Here is a 21,011-nt window from a genome sequence, read left to right as displayed (position 1 = left end):
GCCAGGTAGAGGATATAAAGAACTCTCAAAACTCTAGTAACAAAAAAATGATGGGAGGTCCCGTCATGGCTCAGTGGTTAATGAATCTGACTAGGAACCACGAGGCTGCGGGTTCAATCCCTGGCCTTGCTCCGTGGGTTAAGTTGCCATGAGCTGTGGTGTAGGTCGCAGACGTGGCTCAGATCCCGTGTTGCTGTGGCTCCGATTTGATCCCTGCCCTGAGAAATCCCATATGTCGTGGGTACAGCTCTTAAAAAAAAAAAAGGCTAAAGGTGTGAAAGGCACTCGAGAAAAGAAGGTAAGCAGGTGACCAGGGGCCCTTGAAAAGAAGCTCCTCTCCTAGGCCCTCAGGGCAGGCAGACCGACCGCCAGGGCCGCCGCCACACACCCGCCGGAGGGTGGTGGGTTAGCCTGTGACCTCTGTTCTCCACGCAAAGCCCGGGAGGTAGAGCCGCTGATGACCAGGCTTCGTCTTAGCAGGGTGCCAGGCAGGCAGGTGTGACCCAGGTGAAGCGTGGCACAGTTTGTGTGGATGCATAACTCGAGGTCTTTGAACGTAGCGGGTGGCTGGTGTGCAGCATCACACGTCTTGGTCCTTCTTTCTTAGCTCGGGGAGCACAGACAGTGAGGAGAGCACGGACTCTGAAGAAGAAGATGGAGCAAAGCCGGACTTGTTTGAACCCAGTGGCGCCAACGCGGAGGACAAGATGGAGGTGGACTTGAACGAACGTAAGTCGCCTTTCTCTTCTGTGCCAACCCGGCCCCCTGGCCCGCGGCGTCTGAGACGCGCTCTGAAGGAGCAGGCGGTCCTCTGAGTCCTCTCAAAGCGGTGAGCCTCAGGGACCGGGCCTCGGGGGGGAGCGCGCTGCGCCTCTGACGAGAGCGCGTCTGTCTGCAGCGGAAGCCCTCGGGGGAGCCTGGCTGGGGACAGTGCGCGGGCACGTCTGCCCCCGGCGCGGAGACGGGGTCCTGCAGCCGAAGGGGGAGACCAGGGACCCCGGAGCCGTGAGGACACGCTGCGCTCTTTAGACTCGGGACAGCGGAAGAGCTTGAACAGTTTCGGGCGGGGTCCTGAGCCGTCTGAATCCCGTGATCCTAAGACTCGTCTAGCCAAGGGCTAGTGGATATTTTGTTGTTTGTTAGGAAGGCTGGCGTTGCTGGCCTTTGAAAAAAATACGTTAACTTCTGAAAGCTCAGGTAAATTTTTATGTGAAAGAGCTGTGCGGGTTGATACCGGCCTTGCCTCAAAACTGGCAGTGCTTCCTGTTACCCAGGAAGGCCTTTCTGACGCCGTTCTGGAGGCTGAAACCCAGCTCTGGAGGTTGGGCTCTCCTCCGTCACAAGCTCAGAGCTTAGCAGGGACGCAGCAGAGCCCGCGGGTTGCAGATCCCGAAGGCAGAGCGCCAGAGGGGGAAGGCAGACCCTCTGTCCTCTCACTCCTTCGCCAGCTCGCTGTCTTCCGGCGGAAGGCCTGGGCTTTTCTCTCTGTGACGTAGTTCAGAGCAGCCTGCGGCTGCCGGGGTCCTCCTGCGTGCCAGGGTGCCGAGGACGCAGAGCCGGAGGAGCTGCAGAGGCCCGGCCCAGCCCAGCAGAGGCCTTCCAGGGACTGGGATGCTTCACGAGCACAAGGAGGGACTCGTCCCTTGGAAAGAAAAGCAGCTAATGTGAGAGCCCAGAGGCCCGCCGGCGGTTTGGTCCAGCTCATGAGGAGGGGGAGATGGTGGGAGCGAAGCCGGAGGCCAGAACGAGAATTTTATTCTGAAAGCTGTAATCCTCCTGCTGAGGACTTTACTGAAAATAACATTATTTGATCTGTTTGAAGATGGTCATGCTTGGCAGCAGTGTGAAAGCTGAATTAGGAAGCACACACTGGAGACAGGAAACCTAAATTGAGAGATTTACTGCTACATGTTCGGAATGGCGAGGGCTGGTCAGGACAGGAGCCGGGCGGCAGGAAGAAAGACAGGCCGGAGGCCTTGGTCTTTTGGCTCGAGGGGGGAGGGAGGGGGAGAGGGTGTGTGTGTTCACAGGTGTGGCTCAACAGTGTTAAGTCTACTCACGTAGATCCTCTAGAACTCTTTCATCCCGGGAGGCTGAGGCTACACCCGTTCAAACAGCCCGTCCCATGTCCCCCGCCCCAGCTCCTGGCCACCGCATGCTACCTTCTGTCTCTGAAATTGACTCATGGAGTGTTTGTCTTGGCGTGACTGCGCCATTTCCGTAGCATGACGCTCTCCAGGTTCATCCGTGTTGGGGCATGTGACACAATTGTATTCTTTTTTAAGGCTGAATAATATTCCAGAATCTGTGTCTCGGAGAGAGACACACACTGAGTGTGCCTCTCTAGCTGGGGGTGGGGGTGGGGAGAGATGGAGGGGGACGTTTGGATGAAGGTCACGTTCACCCCCGTCCCACTGGGGACAGCCCTGGGGGGCTCCTCGCCCCACCTGCTCCCTGGAAAGGCTTCCTTTGTGCTGGCAGGTCTCCGGGAGTCGGGGTGGGGCTGGGGGCGGGGGGCCCTCCCCAGGGCTCTGAGCTGCCCTGTCCCCTGGCTCTGAGGGCCTCACACCCTGGCGGGGGAAGGATGTCGCTTCTTTGGGAGCGTCTCTGGACTGCTGAGAAGAGTTTCTGATTGGACTAGTTCTGGGGCGCGCGTCTGGGAAGGACTGCCCAGAGTGGTAACGGCAGGAGAGGCTGTGTGCGGCCTGACCTAGGAAGTGGGACTTGGCGGATGGAATGAATGCAGAGCTTTGCGAGTGGCGGGCAGGCAAAAAACACCTGTGAGGATTCCTGTCGGTTTGACTTTTCCGAGGTTGCAGGTGGGATTTTCAGGCACTGAGGTGGCGTCCTTCTGGATGTCAGCAGTCCTGCCACACGTATGCGGGTCCCTGGGCAGGAAGCACGAAACCAACCCTATTCAGTGCCTGCTGGAGGCGGTCCCTCGTTTAAGGAGGGCTGCGTAGACAGTCCTTATCTGTATGGAGCAAGTGAGGAGCCCGGGCCAGGGACGCGAAGTAACTCCCATAGTCCCAGGGAGGCTCTGTCCATAAAATGGGACCTTTCTGTTTGGCACGGGCACTCCCAGGGCACCCCCCGGAGCCAGCAGGTCCCCTGGCCTGAGGCTCCTTCCTTACGGCCTGCAGCTTCCAAATTAGATAGAAAACACCCCGGTAAAGGAAGTGGTCCCCACCCGCAGCTTGTCCCCAGCGAGGCTCGGGGACGCAGCGTTGAGTCCTGTGAAGGCCGAGCTTGGCGTCCAGGCCTGGCCTCACCTGAGGTGGTGACCTTTAAACAGGGACCTGCAGGTTGGGCCCTCGTGTGGCCGGCGGGGGGCGCCCCAGGCGGGAAGCCGCAGCCCCGCCCTTCACCTCAGCTCGCGCTTACATCCCGGGACTTAGGAAGCCGCCGGGAAAAACCTCTACTCTCGAAATGTCCCCTCTGACGGCAGGCGTGTGTTTTCCCACCCAGACCGTTTCTCCCACACCGGCTGGGTGTCCCATCCACTTGACTTCAGGCGTTTTCTCCCCGGAGTTAAAGTCGGCCCCGCAGGTTAAGGGGTGCAGTCCCACAGGACGGCCGCCCCTCCCCGCCCCCATGCCAGTCCCAAGGCCAGGAGACGGGCGCTTCTCACCAGCTGGCTCTGAACGGGGGCTGCCCGTGACCTCTCGGGGTCATTTGCTAGGACTGCTCACAGGATTCAGAAAAGCACTTAACTTACAATTACCAGCTTATTTCAAAGGATATTTGAAAGGATACAGAGGAATGGCCAGCAGTTCCCATTGTGGCCCAGCAGGATAAGAACCTGACTAGTATCCATGAGGATGTGGGTTCCATCCCCGGCCTCGCTCAGTGGGTTAAGGATCCAGCATTGCTGTGAACTGCACCGTTGGTTGTGGATGTGGGGCTCGGATCTGGCATGGCTGTGGCTGTGGTGTAGGCCGGCAGCAGTGGCTCCAATTCAACTACTAGCTTGGGAGCTTCCCTATGCTGCAGGTGAGGGCTTGAGAAGACAAAGAGCAGGCAAACAAAAACAAAAAGCAAAAAGTAGCAGCAGATGAATGGGCAGATTCCGAGAGGAACAGGACACGGCCCGGAAGGGTCTGGAGCACAAGAGCCCCTGTGTCCGGGGAGCTGGTCGTGCTGCCCTCTGTCTGCCAGCCCAGAGGAAGCCTTGCCCTTTGGGGTCTTATTGGAGCCTCATCAAGCAGGTGTGGTTGATCGAATCATTGATCATTCAGTTGATCAATCATTCATCACTTCCAGTCCCTCTACCCTTCTAGAAGGTGGAGGCGGGGAGCTGAGAGTTTCAACCTTCTCGTCACCTGGCTTCCCCACACACCCACCCTCGGGCCCTCCAGGCCCCCCAGCCACCAGTCACCTCACTGGCATACCCGAACAGTTCGGCACGTCAGAGATTTCAAGGCTTGAGGGGTGGGCGGGCAGGGGCCCACTGGGTGTTTCGTACTGTGTCGTAGGAATCCTTGCTCTCGCTTGTGCTCAAGGTTGTAGACTGCAGGGAGGCCATCCGAAGCCGCAGTGTGACGGGCCCGGTGTGGACTGGGAAGCATTGAGGTTGTTTCCAGCTGACTGCAGTTGAATAGGCAGTGTGCTTTTAAAAAAAGTAGTTTTTCTTTTGGAATAGTTTCAGATTTACAGAAAAGTTGCAAAGATTGTACAGGGAGTGGCTGTGTACCTTTCACCCATTTTCCTCTTGGTGTTGATGTAACCTTGGTGTATTTGTCAAAATTAAGAAAGTAATATCAGGAGTTCCCATCGTGGCTCAGCGGAAGCAAATCTGACTGGTATCCATGAGGACGCAGGTTCGATCCCTGGCCTCGTTCAGTGGGTTAAGGATCTGGCATTGCTGTGAGCTGTGGTGTAGGTGGCAGATGTGACTCGGATCACGAGTTGCTGTGGCTGTGGTGTAGACCAGCAGTTACAGCTCCGATTCAACCCCTAGCCTGGGAACTTCCATATGCTGCCATGAGTGTGGCCCTAAAAAAAAAAAAAAAAGAAAAAGAAATTAGCTTCAGCATATTCCTCTGTGTGTGGCTTTGAATTCTTGTGTGATAATTTCTATTGGGAAAAAAAAATCATAGGAAAAGGAATTGCTAAGGGCTCAAAGGAAACACAGTTTTATAATAGGATAGATGTTATCAAGTTGCTCTCCCAGTGACTAAGTGTTTTAGAATAAATACTCTTTGCCCCACAGCTGCGGGGGTGGGGGTGTTTTGTTTGTTTGTTTTATCATTGCACATCTGCTTTTGAAAAATAACGTGCATTCGATGAAACGCCTGAAGTATTTATTCTCAAGGTGAAATCCCTCTCTCTCTAGCGCCCAGCTGGTCAGCCAACTTTGACGTCCCCATGGAGACCGCCCACGGTGCTGCCTTGGACTCCGTGGGGTCTGACGTCTGGAGCACAGAGGAGTCAGTGCCAACGAAGGAGACCGGCTGGGCCTCCTTTTCAGAGTTCACGTCCTCCCTGAGGTGAGCCTGGGCGCCGGCCCCCCAGACCTCCCCCCCCCCCCGAGAACCGGGGGCGACCTGTGTGCTCTCGATGCTGTTTGTCACCTTGATTTTCCTCCACGTGGACCAGGTGCCTCAGACAAGATGGACAGCAGCACTCGGCGAAGAGGCTGTCGAGGAGAACGAGCCTCCCTCCTCCCCCCTTTCATCGAGGAGGGGCTGGGAGAGGAGGCCGACCCCTCAGCTGTCAGGATGGCCTCTTCGGGGCTGTTCTGGTCCCAGCCCGCTGTCAGAACAGGCCTGGGAGCAGGGTGCAGGCAGAGACCTCCTGACAGGCACCTCTGCCTGGAGCATTGCAGAAAAATGCAGACTACGGCTTGGATTTAATAGCTGCTCTGAACCTGTATTTCACGTGTAGCTGGTCTAGTGCTGAGAACTAAGGGGTCTCTTGGTGGTATTCTCGGTGACAGCAACCTGTCATTTTGAAATTTTCCTGAGTGATGTTGTCCGCATTTGAGCATTAACCATGGATTTCATGTCTTCTTAGACGCAGTCTGATTGCTTAAAATTGTTATTTTGTTTACTGAAAAAAATCAGTCTCCCCCTCCCCATCTGAAAAAGTTTATTACTTCCTGTGTTCTAGCAAGTGGTGCTTTTAAACAGTCGCTGGTCGCTGGTAATGGAAAGGTGAGACAGCTACAGTGAGCTCACACTCACCGTTGCAGACAAACGCAGGAGTAGGCTAAAACCCACGTCGCTTTGTTGTAGCTAACAGCGGCAGTGGGCTGTTACTCATTCGGGGTAAATGGGAGATTTATGGACAACGCCTCCAAAATTATGAATTACTTCACGAGCTCTAATCCAGTACCAGAGAGTCACATCTGCACCACCGGCTTTTCTAGTTAGTTGAAGCAGCTTGCCTCCCTCTGCAAGCCCATGTGCACAGGCCGTGTGTTCTCATTAAATATCGAGAGGGCCAGGCCCCCTGGGCAGTTTGGCTCCAGGTAGTAAGGACTTCTGTACACGTGGCACTGCAGCTACAGTCAACGTTGTGCAGTGTATGCGCCGCTGCCCCAGCCCTGGGAACTTGGTGATTCCAGCGAGTGTGCAGAGCCGGGCATTTTGAAACTGAATAGAAACCCCTAAGAAGTCCCTGTGTTACTGCCCTGCTGGTTTAGCAGGGTGTTGACCCATCCACGCTCACCTGCCCCTCCAGGCCGCCATCCAGGACGCAGCCCGTGTCTCGCGGCAGACTAACCAGCTGTGTCTCAGGGTTTGTGGTGAATGATGGTAACAGAGGGCTCTTTCCCACTGCCAACCTCTGAATTTTCTCTTTTCTAAAAGTACAAAAGAGTCTTTAAGGAGTAATTCTCCAGTGGAAATGGAAACCAGCACTGAGCCGATGGACCCTCTGACTCCCAGTGTTGCCGCGCTGGCTGTGCAGCCGGAAGGTGGGTGCAGGGAGCACCGGGGGGGGGGGGGCGGTGGTGGTGGCTGCTGGACCGCCCATTTGGTGGTTACTCACACTTGGACTTCATGCTGAGTTTTCCAGACCTGAGAAGTTGTCTGTCCACAAAGCAGGTTTTTAACAAAGCTCAGGAGCTCAAAGGACCCTGGAAAAGGAGACAGTAGGTCTGATGTCCACAGGCTACTGAGGCAAAGAGATTGTGTGTGTACACCCAGAACCAGGGCGCGTGGATCGCAGAAGGGGTGGGGGGTCTGAGTTCTCGCTTGGTCTCCTCAAGCCACGAAAGGAAACAGGCCCAGAAAGGACGGACGTCTCAGCTCCCAGGACCCAGGGCGGGTGAAACCGGAACGGGTCGAGTGTGCTCCAAGCCCAGCCTGCATCCACTTGTGCGCTGGGCACATGTGTGGGCATTTGGGCCTGGTTCAGGCTGTGTGGCTGTTGATTTTCTTCTCACCGTTGTGAACAGGTGAAACGGACAAGGGCTGTCTTACTCCACGTATGCAAAGACCCTGAACTGCTCTGAACCTGATGGTCGGGGCTGTGGGAGGTGGAGGGAGAGGGTGGAGGGTAGTGACGAGGTCAGGAGAGGGGCCTGGTAGTAAGTGGAGGGACGAAGAAGTCACTACTTAGCGAAGAAGAAATGACGCTACAGGGAGTGGGCACCAGGGCCTGGGGCAGGGAAATGATTAACCCAGCAGCTCGTGTTCTCTGTCGCTTTGCTAAACATTCAGATGACCCAATTTATCCCTCGGCAGGTCTGCAGGCAGGTTCACACGCCCCCATGTGGTGGGTAAGAAATCTCAGGCACAGGCTGGGGGGTCCCTTGCCTGGGCGCTCTGAGGCTGGTAAGCAGTGAGCCTGGCTTTTGGATTCAGGAAGTCTGACTTCAGAGCCCAGGTTCATAACCAGTATGCCACCTGGCTCCTGCTCCCAGAGAACAAATCACCCACGGAGAAGGGCGGGACTGGGTGTGGCAAGTGAGAGGGCAGGGCTGAGCGAGAAGGCACACGGATGAACTGTGGACTGGGTCCTGGCGGGTCATGGTTGTGGACTGTACCACCCCCCCCCCCCCTCCCTTGCGGGGAGCTGGGGAGCAGCAGGGGCAGCAGGGTCTGCTCCGAGGAAGTCGGGCGCGTGGGTATCTGAGCAGACTGGGGGCGCTTGCTGGTCCCGTGTGGAAGGAAACCCATGCAGCTTCTCTCTTGGGGGCATTTCTCTTTTTAAATTTTGTATGGCTACACCCACAGCATGTGGAAGTTCTCGGGCAAGGGGTTGAATCCAAGCCGCAGCTGCAGCCACACGGGATCCTTTACCCCACCGTGCCAGGCCAGGGATCGATCCTGAGCTTCTGCAGTGACCTGAGCCGTTGCAGTTGGACTCTTAACCCACAGCGGGAACTCTTTGTGGGCATCTTTTAAGAAGCCTGTGCCCGTTGAGAATCGGCCCAGGCAACAGTAGGCAAATCATGGCGCCCTCCTTCTCCAAGCGGCAGAGGTGGCGTTGGGGGGGGTGGGCCCCCAGAAGAGGGTCGAATGTCTCGCCTGGTTCCCGGGTGTGTGACTCTCGGCCGCGTGTTCTTTTCAGTGCCAGGCAGTGTGGCCATGGAAGCCAGCTCTGACGGGGAGGAGGATGCAGAGAGTACAGACAAGGTAACTGAGACAGTGATGAATGGCGGCATGAAGGAAACCCTCAGCCTCACTGTAGACGCCAAGACAGAAACCGCGGTCTTCAAAAGGTAACCGGGGCCTACGCCGTACCGGCAGCTTCCTCGTCGGGAGGGCGAGGGGGAGCCGGGTGGGGACGTCTTCAGTTTGATTCCGACGTGGGTTCAGACGTCAGCCTGACCTCTTTCTAGTGCCTGTGTTAAATTCATTAAATCCTGATGAAGACCTGGCGTCTGGGTCTCTAAATTTCTCGTCCCTCCTCTTCTATAGTGTTCAGAAGACTGTAGTTGAAGTCTCATGGATTCAGAATACACGAGTGTAGCAAATGGACAAATCTCTAATCATAACGCGAGTTCATTGTGTACGGGCTACAAGGCCTGGACCATCCAAACCAAAGGTTAGGAGTTCCCGTCGTGGCGCAGTGGTTAATGAATCCGACTAGGAACCATGAGGTTGCGGGTTCAGTCCCTGCCCTTGCTCAGTGGGTTGACGATCTGGCGTTGCCCCGTGAGCTGTGGTGTAGGTTGCAGACGCGGCTCGGATCCCGCGTTGCTGTGGCTCTGGCGTAGGCCGGTGGCTACAGCTCTGATTCGACCCCTAGCCTGGGAACCTCCATATGCCGCAGAAGCGGCCCAAAGAAATAGCAAAAAAAAAAAAAAAAAAAAAAAGACAAACCAAAGGTTTGATCTTCTATAGATAATTTTCTGTACGCAACCAGTAGAATCCGGGAGCAAAATGATAAATAGCTTTAAAAAAAATTTTGGAAATTAACCTTACTTCTAAATTCATAGGTCAGAAAAGGCATCATAGTGAAAATTGAAAGTTTAACACTGAAAGAGTGATGGAAGAATTTTATCAAAACCTACAGACCACAGCTTAGTGCCTTGGAGCTTTGATCTCCATCTCACACGGACTCTCTCAGCTCACAGGGAGCAGCGCTTCCCACCCTGTGACGTCCACACAAAACAAGCAAAGCGTGGAAAACGTTTACGTGTAGGCTGCTCTCGTATGTGAGTGTACGTGCAGAACACTGAGGTCCAAAGCTAGCAGATCCCGCGGGGTGTTAATAGTCAGGACCGACGAGGCAGCAGGCGCGTGAGGCCGCTGTAACAGGGTAGAGGTGAGCGCAGGTAGTTCACAGGTTACTCCTTAGCGACCTGGAATGGAAAGGAGCTGCCGATAAAAGTGTCTGCTGAACGCCTGCAGCAGACTTTATGCATAACAGTGGAGCATTACTTTAAAGAAGTATTCTTTCAAAGACATGGCCCAGGAGCTCCAGTTGTGACTCAGGGGTAACAAACTGTGACTAGGATCTGAGAGGACTTGGGTTCGATCCCTGGCCTTGCTCAGTGGGTTAAGGATCCGGCGTTGCTGTGGCTGTGGTGTAGGCCGGCAGCAGCAGCTCTGATTCGACCCCTAGCCTGGGAACTTCCATATGCCGTGGGTGTGGCCCTAAAAAGACAAAAGACAAGAATGAATGAATGAATAAATAAATTGGGGGAGACACCATGCTTGCTGTTGGAATGCTATCTTTGGCATTTCTTGACAAGCTAATCTGTACAGTGAACATATTTCTCCTCAGAATCCCAATAGAGCTTTTCACGAAGGGGAGAGTCGTAGAGAAGGCCAAGGGGCAGAACAGCCGGGATCCTTTACGGAAAGGAAGGCGGGGTCACCACATTCCTTCGGGGTTAGGACACCATTACCCCGAAGACGTACGTGGCCTTGGCGGAGTTGTGCAGACAGGTCCCTGCACTTAAAACGTGAGCTCTGTCCATGTTGGGGTGACACTTCCACGAGAAGAGAAGGGACTACTAAACTGTGATAGTCCAGACTGGGAAAAAAATACAATTTCTGTCTCAACATAAGTGTGAAAAGCAAAGCGACAACTTTGAGAAAACAGCGTAAGAGAGCATCTTTACAGCTTTTTGGTAAAGCATTTCTTAACCATAAAGAAGCCAAATCCTAAAGGAAAACACTGCTAAATTTGACTTTATTCAATTTTTAGTATTCCAGAAGACAGTCAAGTGAAAAGGCAAGCCAGAGCCAGCCAGGAGACCTGCAGTCGAATGAAGTAGGGAGACCCTAGTGGCAAGGAAGAGACAGCAGTCTAATGATCAGTCGTTTTTGTTTTTGTTTTTGTTTGTCTTTTGTCCTTTTAGGGCCACACCCGTGGCATATGGAAGTTCCCAGGCTAGGAGTCTAATCGGAGCTGTAGCCGCCGGCCTACACCATAGCCACAGTCACACCGGATCCTGAACCCCCTGAGCGAGGCCAGGGATCGAACCCGCAACCCCGTGGTTCTTAGTCAGATTCATTTCCACTGTGCCATGACGGGAGCTCCTAATGATCAGTTTTTAAATGGACAAAGGACACAGACAAGTCATGTGGAGGAAAATGAGGAGCAGGGAAGCCTGCCTAACAGGGTGTGTCCGTGACAGTAATGACCAGGTGCCTTTCCATGCCTGCTGGTCTCCTGATTCCTACCGTTGATGCAGCAAATAGGAAAGTGCAAACACTGCCTGGATCTTTGTATGAGGCAGTAAAATCTCAATTCCAAAATCAGATAGAGGTATCTACAGAAAATGTTCAGCTCATGTCACAAGCAAACCAATTGCAAAAACCCTACATAAGGGAGCTCCCGTTGTGGCTCATTGGTAACGAGCCTGACTAGTATCCTTGAGGATGTGGGTTCGATTCCTGGCCCCGCTCAGTAGGTTAAAGATCCAGTGTTGCCCTGAGCTGTGGTGTAGGTCACAGATAACGGCTTGGATCCTCTGTGGCTGTGGCCGGGGTGTGGGCTGGCAGCTGCAGCTCCGATTCAACCCCTAGCCTGGGAATCCCTGTGCCGCAGGTGCAGCCCTAAAAAGTCCAAAAAAAAAAAAAAATGCTATGTAAAATTTTTGCAAACTGAACCTAGCAGCATACTGAAATAATTCCTACTGAACGGTTAGAGTTTATCTGTGGAATTCAGCAATGGCTCAGCATCAGAAAACCTGTCACTATAATTCCCTGCCTAGTAAAAGAATGAAAGAAAATCATTTGCTGTTTTTGATGAAGCTTTTGAAAAACCTCTATACCTATATATGATTAAAACCCGGAGCAAAGCGGGAAAAGACGTGAATTTCCTTAACTTGGTAAAAGTGAAATACCGAGACGGTAGAGCAGAAATTGTACTTAATGAAGAAGTTTTAGATACGTTAACTTTGTCGTAAGGAACAAATAAGGCTGTCGGTACGTCAGTGCCACTGTGCGGGCAGCCCTGGGTGGTGTTCCCTCTGAGAGGAAAGAGAAAAGAAGTGGCAGCATCGGTGAAGGTGAGATGGGAAGTGACGAAGCCGGTTACTTGCAGGTAATGATCAGCCGCAGCTAGGTCAGTAGCGGACGTCGGACTCACGAGACGTGAGCAGAGCTGCCCGGTGAGAGAGGACGTAACAGTCCGTAGCCTTGCTCCGCATCAGGAATAAGCCACTAGAAGGTATATAATTTGAAAAAGGACCGGTCACAAAACACATCAGCCTAACCGTCATTTCGGAATCATCTTAACCCAGATAGAGGCACTAATAAAGCCGCCGCAGAAGGGCATCTGTGCCATCGAAGGCCGGCGCGCCTGTGCCGGCACAGCCCAGGGCTGCCAGATGGGTCTCTTAGGCTCGCTGCGGCGGTGCCCGTCGCAGTTTCGGCTGCGTTTTTAAGACACTTGATAAACATACTCTCAAATTCACGTGGAATATAAAGTTTCTCAAGTTGCTTAGGGAACCACCGGAAGATTGAATGAGAAACTTGCCTGGAAGGATACACGGGTAGTGTTGCAAAGTCAAAATAACTAGAACAGCGTGGTACTGGCACACAGATCGTCAACGGAGCCAGGGTGCCGGGCCAGGGCTTGGAGGTGGTGGGCCAGGAGCTGGCTCCCTCCGAGGGAACCAGGGAGCCTGCAGCCTGAAGGCTGAGGGTAAGAGCGGGCGCCGTGCTTCCTGCAGTCAGGCGCCAGGCGTTGACTGGCTGTTCTCTTCCTGGCACCCTGCAGGGTCAGCACCTGCTTCTCACCCCACTTTCCTGACGAGGAACACGTGACACGAGTTCCGTGACGAGGCCAGAGTGTCTCAGTGTTAGAAGGAAAGGCAGGGCAAGCAAGAACGTCTTTTCCAAGACAAAATAAAAGGAGTTCCCGTCGTGGCGCAGTAGTTAATCCGACTAGGAACCATGAGGTTGCGGGTTCGATCCCTGGCCTCGCTCAGAGGGTTAAGGATCTGGCGTTGCCGTGAGCTGTGGTGTAGGTTGCAGATGAGGCTCGGATCCCGCGTTGCTGTGGCTCTGGTGTTGGCTGGCGGCTACAGCTCCGATTAGACCCCTAGCCTGGGAACCTCCATATGGCGTGGGTGTAGCCGTAGAAAAGACGAAAATAAAATAGAAAATGAAAAACCTTCAAAAGCATAAACCTCATGCAAAGAGTAGAATCGGATTACATCAGAATTAGGAATTTCTAGGTGATCGAGTATTATAGACAAAATTAAGAGGCAGGTGGCAAGTCGAGGGGGAAAGCTTGCATTTCTAAATCTAAGAAGTGAGCATTTAATATTCAAACCGATGAAGAAAAAATAGGAAACCCCCCATCAGAAAATGAGCAAAAACTATCAACAGGCAGTTAGGTGGAAGCTCCAAAGGGGCGGGGGGTCCAAGAAGAGATGCTCAGAATTCACCCTTTAGCGACCCCTCTTGCTGGACCAGTAGGAGCCGGACAGGCAGGGCAGACCTAGTGTGGACGGGGCCGCTGCCCTGCCCACCATGGGGCAGGCCAGTGGGGAGTATGAGGGGCTTCCTCCTGGGAAGAGGGAGAGCCCTGGGAGATGCAGCAGGGGGCCGGCGGGCAGTGGCGGTGGTTGGGGCATCGGGCGTAGGGGCGAGGGAGAGGGCGGTTGGGCACTGGTCACTGTGCGAGGCCTGGCAGGGTGGGGGCGGGGGTGCATACCGTGGGCTCTGCGCTGTAGGAGCAGGAGCAGGGCTCCCAAGCTGTGCCGTTACGGAGAGAAACGGAGCGGGGCACACTTTGAGGCCAGGCACGTGGGTTGGCACCTGCACGTGGTGATCGTACCTTGTACGGAAGTGAAGGTCATGTGCCTTAAACACCCAGGACAGTCGCTTTGGTTGGACAGAGCGTGGAGAATGAGGATGAAGGGGAGTGATGAACTAGACGTGGGTGCATTTGCTTCCTCGTAAATTGCCCAGACCCACCTGAAGGCCACCGAGAAGTCATCTTAAATGAGATTTTCTCGCAAACGGATCTGAGACAGGGCCCAGCACTGCGAATGATGGGCCGTCCCAAAGGGACCCTCCGGCAGCCCTTCAGCTCCGGGCGGTGCCGTCTTGAGCTGTGTCGAAATGGAAAGGAGGCCAGCTCCCAGCCCACCAGCGGTCGAGAGCCGTTGTTCCTTGTCTTTCTGCGCCCAGAGCCGTCCAAGGGGAAGGTCACCGTTCGGTGTTTCGTGCCCCCCGAGCCTCCGCCCGCAGGATGATTTTCACCTGTTGTACCCCCTGCCCTTGGCTCTTTCCCTCCGTGGCGTTTGTACTTTTCTCGCACTGACCCAGGGCAGCTGAAGACCTTTATCCAGGCTCAGGCTACGTGGCGGCGGCTCACGTGCCGTCAGCCAGCCAGCCAGCCGATGGGGGGCTTGGCCCTGGGAGCAGACTTCTTTCACTAAAGACTCATTCCTTCAAACAGGTTCACTTGACACCTTCACCGGGTCTGCAGCTTTGCAGTCGTGGACACATTATTCCCCAAATACCTCATTTGTAGGAGTATTCTGAAACTCTTGTACATTTCTTTTTCTGTTTTGCTCACTGGGCTTCAGAGTATTGAAATCCTACCGGTATGTACGGTGACGTGGGGCCGTCCTTTACCAGACACCAGCTGCATCACATCGTCCCTCTCTCGGCTCCCACTGTGTGTGACCTTCCCCTTCGTGACTCCCAGTTGTGTCCGTGGTCCCCGTGGCCCCGACCTGAGCATGCTCGGCCCCAGGGCTTCGCTCCATGGCGGTCATGACCTCAGAGCCATCTGCATGTGCCCCCATCCCTCACCTGGTCTGCTGCCGAGTCCCAGGTGCCTGATGCTGCCTGTCGTCCCCTTCACTGCAGTGAGGAAGGAAGACTGTCTACCTCTCAGGATGCTGCTTGTAAAGACGCGGAGGAGAGCCCCGAGCCGCCAGAGGGCAAGTCTGCCGCCCCCCGGCCCCCCAGCAGGAGTCCAGAGCAGAGGTAAGGACCTGCCTGGGCCGGGCTCTGGCTTGGCCTCCTGGGAGCTGGCGGGGCGGGGGCGGGGGGGGGGCGTCACAGTTGTCCTGACCGACTTAGCCCAGGGGCGTTGTTCTCAGTTCCGTCTGCTGGGCAAGGTGACTGAGCTGAGAACTTAGAAATAAAGGTTCGTCTCCTGTCCCAGAAGTCAAATGCCGCGCCGTCTTTGGAGATGCAGCACGATCACTGGCTCTTTCAGAAATAGCTGGGAGTCGAGGGGACTTGCCCCCCCCACCCCAGCTTTGTTTTCTTGATGGGGCAGCCCGTCGAGGCCGCCGCAGAGCACCTCCAGTACCGGGACTGGGCTCCCGAGGCCACGGCCGCCAGCTTCTCCTTGGCCCCGTGAGGTCACGCGGTTGCCCATTTTCTGCAGATACGTCCATGTGACACGTGGGGCAGGCTTTCCTGGAGACCCTGGCATGCGTGTACCCAAATACTCGCAGCTCTTAGTGAGTCCCTCTTTGGTTTTGTATTTGCAAAAATATTTATCGTGTCAGAATAAAGTGTGAAAATCCCACCCCTGGAGCCAAGGGATTCGAAATGTGACGTCACCTCTAGTCGCCTTTTCCTGAGCTGGCACCTCAGCCCCCAGGGCCTGGGCCGCGAGCAGCTCCACAGGCGGAGCGCGGCTCCAGCTCCCCTCGCCCCAGAGCCTCCCCGGGAAGGTGGGGTTTGCCCTTGGACCACCAGGGCCTTGGCTCGGCACTGCCCAGAGGTGACCTTTTGGGTTAGCCGCGTCCAAGGCTGTGTATCCCCACGGGATCAAATAACCTCACAGCCACTTCGGAGAAGTTGTGCCTTCCCTCACCTGACTCGCAGGTCTGGCTCTTGTTTCTCCTTCGCCTTTTAGGCGGAACATGGAGGTTCCCAGGCTAGGGGTTCAGCCAGAATCGTAGCTGCCGGCCTACCTCACAGCCGTGGCCATGCGGGATCCTTGACCCACTGGGCGAGGCCGGGGGTCAGACCCTCATCCTCACGGACACGATGTGGCTCAGCCACAAAGGGAGCGAAAAGTCCAGGCATTTCAGGGCTGATGTGACCAGTGGGAAGCAGCAGGGGGCCGTCTCTGTTCACTGGCCGCTGAACCTTCATGTACTTAGGGGAGCCGTCCCTGCGTTTGTTTCTCTCCTGGAAATTACAGTTAGAATGAAGAGTTTACGTTTGTAATTAAAATGTCTGTATGCATAAAAGACAAATTACAAGAACTGCTTGTGCATGTGGGCGCTTAGGGAAGGCTCTGGGAGGAAAGGCAGGGGGACACACGAGCTTGGGGGACCCAGCCCCTGCCAGGCTTCTAAGGGCTTGGGCCGGTCACTTCCTTCGCCTGGGGTTTTCAGTGTGTGTTTTCACAGGTCCTTTGAGATGTGATTCCTAGTCCTAAAGTTACTGTCATCTCCCTAAGAGCTCCCTGTCGAGGTCCTTCCCTGGCTTGTCCCCCTTCGGCTCCTCTGACATAAGTGACCCAGGCCAGGGGACATTGACTAGGCCCCCGGGTGCAAAGTTGTTGGCCACAGGGAGCATGCCTACCTGCTCCTCTCCCTGCATGGAAACGCCTGGTGGGAAGAGCCCTGCCTCTCCCAGCGTGCGGGACTCGGTCACGGAGGAGCCAGTAGGTAGGAGAGGTGGAGGCGTCCCGTGTGTCCGCTCACTTGTCTGTCTGCCCTGCCTGCACCCTGCCCCACTGAGGGGGGCAGCCTCTGGTTTAGGCCTAGCGACAGGGCAGCAGCAGAGCAGACACACAGGTGACACGGGCACGAGGGGAGAGGGCAGCTGGGCGGCGGGAGCCGCTGCGAGGCGGGGGACAAAGGTGAGTTTTCTCTCGTGTCACACTGCATTCATTCTAAAAGCAGTTTATGGGAGTTCCTGTCGCGGCACAGCGGAAACAATCTGGGAACCATGAGGTTGCAGGTTCAATCCCTGGCCTTGCTCAGTGAGTGAAGCATCTGGCATTGCCGTGAGCTGTGGTGTAGGTCGCAGACGCGGCTCAGATCTGGCTTTGCTGTGGCTCTGGTGTAGGCTGGTGGCAGCAGCTCCTATTAGACCCCTAGCCTGGGAACCTCCATATGCCGCAGGTGCCACCCTAAAAAGACCAAAAAAAAGGCAGCTTATGGCCGTGTTGACGCTAAAGACAGCCCTTTGAGACTTTGTGCATGCAGCTGTACCCGCGTGGTTCCGTCACAACCGAGTGTGATCCGTGTCCACTGTCAAACTTAGATGTTCATCGCCACAAACCTGTGTTACTCCCGTGACGTCGGGTCTGGTGTCTGTGCCAGCAGGGTGTGAGTTCAGGTGACACAGCTTGTAATGGTGAAGGCAGCCTTGTACCCAGCTAAGTCTGGCTCCCGACTCTGTTGTCTCCGTGGCCGAGACGTCATCACCGCAAGTGGAGCACGCTGTGTGTGCGGGGCCGGCCTCGCGGCCCCTCTCAGGACGGCGTCTGACGCGTCCCTGTGCTCTGTAAGGGCTGCGGCACAGGCGGCGGTGCTCGCGGTGTCAGCTCTCAGCATCCTTTCCCGCCCGGCCTCCTTTATCCGATTGTGGTGACACCTCGGCAGTGTCTTCTGTGTTCAGGTTGTGGTGTGGGCAGGAAGGTCCTGGGTATCCTGTCACCGCTTTGTTCCTTAGTCTCCACCTGCCCCCGAGCGCCCCCACCCAGCAGCAGAATCCTATTTTTCAAGTGAAATTTCATGTGGATTCCACTGTCTGGAGCAGATAAGAAGCTGTCTTGAAGGAGGGGTGAGCACATAGGTCCTGAAGGCTCTGAGATCAGCGGCTTAGTCCGCCCCTGCTCCCGAGGGGCTGGTGGGGTGGCTTTCACGGAGCACCTGCTCTTCTGCGGCCCTTGCTAACCCAGCCTGGTCCACCGGGGCATCAGGTTAACGCATCAAGGAGGCCGTCCCCTGGCACCGAGGGCAGGCTTTGTGCCGGGTGATTCGTAAAGTTCAAATGGCCCATCCCCAGGGGAGCTCCTCGCACTGCCCGTCCGCCGTGAGGGCCTCAGATGACCGTCTCTCACTCTGCCCCGCAGGACTGAGCAGCCGAGCGTGCCCGGCGACGCGGCGGTCAATGGCCCCGTATGATGAGCGGGCTCTGCTGCTGCCGACTGAGGACTGCAGGCGCCACCGTTGAGGGCTCAGGGGCTTCATCTGGAGCCCGCCGAGCCACCACTGCTGCACTCACTCTGCAAGGGATCAGGACCAGCAATCTTTATATTCGAGATTCTAAGACACTGTACAGAGAAACTCAGAAGTGTACAAATATTGCACATTGACAAATACCAAGAATTTCTGCGTATGTTTATATTGTATTGTTCTAAATAATGGGCCGCCTGTGAAGTCAGATCTTGCCACCCGTGTAATGATAGCAGTACTGCTAGGGCTCAGACGGCTGTAAGAATAGTTTTATAAAAGTGAAGACAGATCTATTGTATTTGAAACATAACTATCTGACAATTATTAGTGTGACCAAAGTTTTAGGCAGTTTTCATACATTTTTCACCTTGTACAAAATTCTGAATTCATTTTTCTTCCAAGTTGGCAAAGAGTTCTAGGATCGAAATGCCCTCTAAGTGTTATTTTGGTTGTTCTAACTTACAAAAGTGATTTTGAATAAGAAATATTTGGTGTTCTTTTTATAACCAGTTTTTGATTGGTAACTGTTTTCTGTATTGTTTAAAACGGATCAAGAAAAATGTAAGTCTATTAGTAGAGATTAAGTATTTATTGCTACACCTTAGTTGACGAATCGGTGTTATTGTAAAGCCATATGTTCTGTTCAAGTCTCGTTTGCTTGACATGGTCATACCTGCAGGTGAAACACTAGACTATTTGGAGTGTACATGGCTTGTGGTTTGGGGGTTTTTTGTTGTTGCTGTTTTCCGGTTTTGTTTTTTTGTTTTGTTTTGGTTGTTCATCTGCCTTTTAACCCATTCACCGAAATTTTCCTTGTTAACAAGCATCCCCAATGAACATTTCAGAGCAATCTGCGTATTTAACGTACCTAAACCATCTTAGGCAAGTCAGTTGAAAAATGCTCGTGCTGCTAATGGAATTAGAGTGCGTTCATTTTCCAGGCTAGTATTTTAAACTAGACGTCAGAACCCGGCACCTGAGCATGTTGATTGTTTGCTGTACCTGGTGAGGTTTTCACTCGTAAATTCTAAACCAGTGTATTTTTTTTTTTTTTAGAACTGGTTTGTGTACATATATAGTGATTATGGATACTAATTCAATGTAATTTATAATTTTCTATGTCAATATAAAAATACGTCACAGCCTTCTCAAACAGCTGAAGCAATATATTGTATATTGCCGTATCGTCTGGTGAAAGGGTTAAATTACTTCACCTCTTGCACTTTTAGATGCAAATCAGTTTTTCATTTCTGTAATAGAAAATTAATTCACGTATTTTTACATCATTTGTTTTTCCTGACCAGTATTTAAAACCAAAAGGATATTCTGAAAAATGGCCAACAATTTTTTTAGAAATAGGATCCCAAGCAGCGTGCCTAAACATTACATTGCATATGGAAATAAAAGATCAAATGTCTAATGCCTTATTTCTTACTTCCTGTCCCACGGTGAGTGGCGTAGCAACTCCTCCGAGGGTCCCCGAGGCAGAGCCAGCCCTCGAGGACCGCAGCCCGCCGCGCCCTGGGACGGACGGCCTGGGGGCGCCCGCTCAGGAATCCTTTCCGTCACGAGCTCCTCTCAGAAGACGGCCCTCGCGCCCTCTCCCTGGACCCTGGCGCCGCCGGAGGACGGGGGACCGCGCCCGGCCCGGGACGGCGGCGACTGCCGGACTGCCGGCGGACGGGGCGCTGTGCTCCCGCCGGGCCGGGGCTCTGCGGCCCCTCGCTCTGGGGTTGGTTGGCTTCCCGGCCCCGCCCAAGGTAAACCCGCTGTCCCACTTCGTCCCCACCCCCGGCCGCTGCCGGGCACGTGGGGTGTGCCTGGGGGTAGGGGTCTGTGTCCGGGCGAGGACGCAGGGCCGGGGGCGGGGAGGAGGGCCGGCCCAGGGCGCGGGGGGTGCTCTGTGAGGTCCTGCTTTAACTTGTGTGGGTTGGCCAGGCCGAGTGCGAGGACGGATGTGTACCTGTGTTAAAAGTGACGACCACAACAATAAAGCCTGATTCTGTGTTTCTAGAAATCTCCTCGTGTACCTTGCTTGGGCTTCAGTAACCGGTCAGGGTGTGGGGGCCGCAGTGGGAGAGCCAGCGTTGGTCTGGGGCACGCGGGGCCTCCTGACATCGGCTCCCGTGCTGTGTCCCATGCTGTGCAGCAAGACTCGACTGTGCTGAAGGCGAGCCGTCCTCGGGGCCCGGGCTCGTCTGCCCGCCGCTGGCGAGAGCAGCCAGGGCCCAAGCGCAGGGGCTCGGGGTGCTTGTTCAGGGAACTGCTGCGCGCGTCCTCATGGTCACCTCGTCCTCGGGCGGGCGAGCTTCTCCGTGGGTGACGCCTCCGCGGCCGTGGTTTTCAGCTTCCGCCCTGGCACTGACTTGGGGGTGAAATTTCGCAGGTGCTCCGTGGTGCTGTTTACCTGTGATGCTGCATCACAGCTGCCGTCTGCAGCCTCCTCTGTCTCACTGCACAAGCAGGCGATCCCTGGGGCTCCCCCAGAGCCCGGCAGCCCAGGGCCCCCTGTGCTGGTCTGGGCACACCGCTCTGCACACGGGGTGTCAGGGACGCGGGCTCTGACGCCACCCCCCCCACCCCCCACCCCCGCCTGGGCGGTGACCTTCTGTGTCCCTGCTGCTCAGTCAGATGGGAAACCACAGCAGCACATCTGTGGATTGAAGCATTTGCTTCTTCGATGTTCGTGTCCGCTCTCTTGACTCCCTTTGCCGGCCCCACTCTCTCTTCCGGCCTTTCTAAGTCCTGGCCCTGAGCTGCCCTCCCCTTTACCACCTGTGCCTCTGGAAAACTCCGGTGCTGTCATGCCAGTCGGGTGGGTTTGGTCATTCAGGCTCACTGTGCCCCGTGTCCGGCCCTGGCGCTCCAGGGCCAGAGTGCGTTTTTTCCTTTGACTCAGTTTCTTGCCTCTGGACCCCGTTTCCGTCCTCTTCAGCTCCGCCACTCATTTGCAGCCTGCAGCGCCTGCCGGCTGTGCCCATCCATC

General features: G+C 54.9%; 1 protein-coding gene across 10 annotated transcripts in view; it reads left to right on the top strand.

The window, feature by feature from the left end:
- PPP6R3 (protein phosphatase 6 regulatory subunit 3) overlaps window positions 1–20,042 on the top strand; it is a 131,750-nt gene extending 111,708 nt beyond the window's left edge. For 8 of the 10 annotated variants that reach the window (XM_047775064.1, XM_047775063.1, XM_047775062.1 and 5 more), the window contains 6 exons: window positions 608–729; window positions 5,336–5,489; window positions 6,813–6,919; window positions 8,521–8,671; window positions 14,739–14,858; window positions 17,923–20,042. In XM_047775064.1, the coding sequence (XP_047631020.1) occupies window positions 608–729; window positions 5,336–5,489; window positions 6,813–6,919; window positions 8,521–8,671; window positions 14,739–14,858; window positions 17,923–17,974 (706 nt within the window). In that variant the 3' untranslated portion in view covers window positions 17,975–20,042. Of the gene's footprint in view, window positions 1–607; window positions 730–5,335; window positions 5,490–6,812; window positions 6,920–8,520; window positions 8,672–14,452; window positions 14,859–17,922 lie in introns of those variants that run through there. The other 2 variants (XM_047775066.1, XM_047775065.1) reach the window with 1 other exon arrangement.
- Window positions 20,043–21,011: the final 969 nt, after the last annotated feature.

This window comes from Phacochoerus africanus, chromosome 4 (assembly GCF_016906955.1).
Source record: "Phacochoerus africanus isolate WHEZ1 chromosome 4, ROS_Pafr_v1, whole genome shotgun sequence".
Classification (NCBI taxonomy): Eukaryota; Metazoa; Chordata; class Mammalia; order Artiodactyla; family Suidae; genus Phacochoerus; species Phacochoerus africanus.
This window is presented reverse-complemented; position numbering and strand designations above follow the sequence as displayed.